Source organism: Penaeus monodon, chromosome 19, assembly GCF_015228065.2.
Source record: "Penaeus monodon isolate SGIC_2016 chromosome 19, NSTDA_Pmon_1, whole genome shotgun sequence".
NCBI classification, from domain to species: Eukaryota; Metazoa; Arthropoda; class Malacostraca; order Decapoda; family Penaeidae; genus Penaeus; species Penaeus monodon.
In genome coordinates this window covers 3365871-3367559 of record NC_051404.1, presented here as the reverse complement: position 1 = coordinate 3367559, position 1689 = coordinate 3365871, and the positions used below count along the sequence as shown (strand labels likewise).

The window sequence follows — 1689 nt, the reverse complement described above, 5'->3', positions numbered from 1 at the left end:
AAATCATGCTATCACATTACTTTATCTTAGGGTGGCTTTAATGTATAGTGAATGTTTTAAATGTCTGATAGGCATCCAATTTTAAAAACCTTAGGAAAAGTTTTAAAATCTTGAACTGAAACATTCAGTATGAAAAGGATTATAATATACTCTACTTCAGATATGTGCCACATTGTTTTCATGGCTCATAGTACATCATGTACATCATTATCTTCAATATTTTCATTATAGAATACCATGAATAATCATAATAATTGTCTTTACCAGCCATGAGAGAGAGCAGTTACAATGAGGCTTGGGATATCCACCAAGGACTTATTGTTGACTTCACCAGTGTTTGCTCTGCTTGGATGGTTGGTATAAAACGGATCATCTCAGAGTTTCGAAAAACGGAAAAGGAGACAACACCAGAGGTAGCAGAAACTGAGGTGAAGACCACAGATGGAGAAGAAAAGGAAGCAGAGGAGCCAGCAGAGGATGTGAGTGAAGGTGTCAGCAACCTCGTAGTCCAACCAGAAGCTCATACAAAGGAAGGTGATGCTCCATCTGATAGTGTAGGAGATATGAGCCAGTAGCTTTTTTGTTTTGTTTTTGTCCTTACTAGTCTGATGTTTGGCTGCTTGTTTTGCTCTCTAATATCAAGATCTGAGGGATCACCTCAAATATTTTCATACTAATATTTACAGTACATCATTAAATGCTTGTTTGTCACACATTCCAAAAATAAAGGATGTAACATCCTTTCCATGTGCCTTTGTGAAAATATTCATCAATCATGCCACTGAAGTGAATTAGTTCCAGTTATAACATGTTTAAATGTGCTAACCTAAAAGTGGACACATTAACAGTATCACTGTTTTATAAGATAATATTTTGGTTGTTCTGATCATTGAACAATTAAAAAAGGCAATAAGCAGTATTCATAATATAAAAAGAGCAAATTTTGTACTGGACGGAGAAAAAATGTTTCAATGATGTGCAATAAATATCATCAGAATTCATATAATAAGTAGTATTAGTCTGTAGTTTTACATAAGAAATAGTTCTCATATTTGTTAAGACTGGATGCGACATTGGAAAAAAAAAGAGTATGGAGTTCTATATTTAATAATTTTCACTTATTTATTTATATTTACATATATGTAGTTTATGAGAAAAAGAGATCTTACAATTTATTTGAGTACTTAGTTTATCAACATTTTTTGTATTGTATTTTCTAAGGTTTTCCTGCATTTTCCAGTTTGATATTAATATGTTATACAGTATTTGTTTAGCAAATATATAGAGTGAGTAAATTATGTTTCTTCTATGGGAAATCAGTGTTTTGTTCAAACTTTGAAGTTGATTAGTAAATCAACTTTTGAAGCTTGGTGTTTTATGAAATACAGTATGGGTTTCAGTTAAACTGTCTTTCTTCTATCTTCCTGTAAAGATATTTTTTTAGAGGTAAAAGGAATTAATACGTACATATACATATGAAGTAAAAATTGGTAACTAATATCTTTAGGATTTTGTGACTCATAAATTATAACATAAAGTACATATCAGAAAACACTGATATAAATTATCCATCATTTTGAAAAAATAAATGGTGATTATCATTTTATTTCACTAGTCAGTAAGCCAGTTAAACTTCAATATGACTTTTAACCCTCTAACACAGAAGTTTCAAAATAAGTTTCTCTGGTT

At 30.9% G+C, this 1689-nt stretch overlaps 1 protein-coding gene across 1 annotated transcript in view; it reads left to right on the top strand.

The window, feature by feature from the left end:
• The window catches only part of LOC119584975 (steroid receptor RNA activator 1-like), a 7548-nt gene extending 6143 nt beyond the window's left edge, over positions 1–1405 (top strand). Inside the window, exon 5 of the mRNA XM_037933571.1 lies at positions 268–1405. Within this exon, the coding sequence (XP_037789499.1) occupies positions 268–575 (308 nt within the window). The 3' untranslated portion in view covers positions 576–1405. The remainder of the gene's footprint in view (positions 1–267) is intronic.
• Positions 1406–1689: the final 284 nt, after the last annotated feature.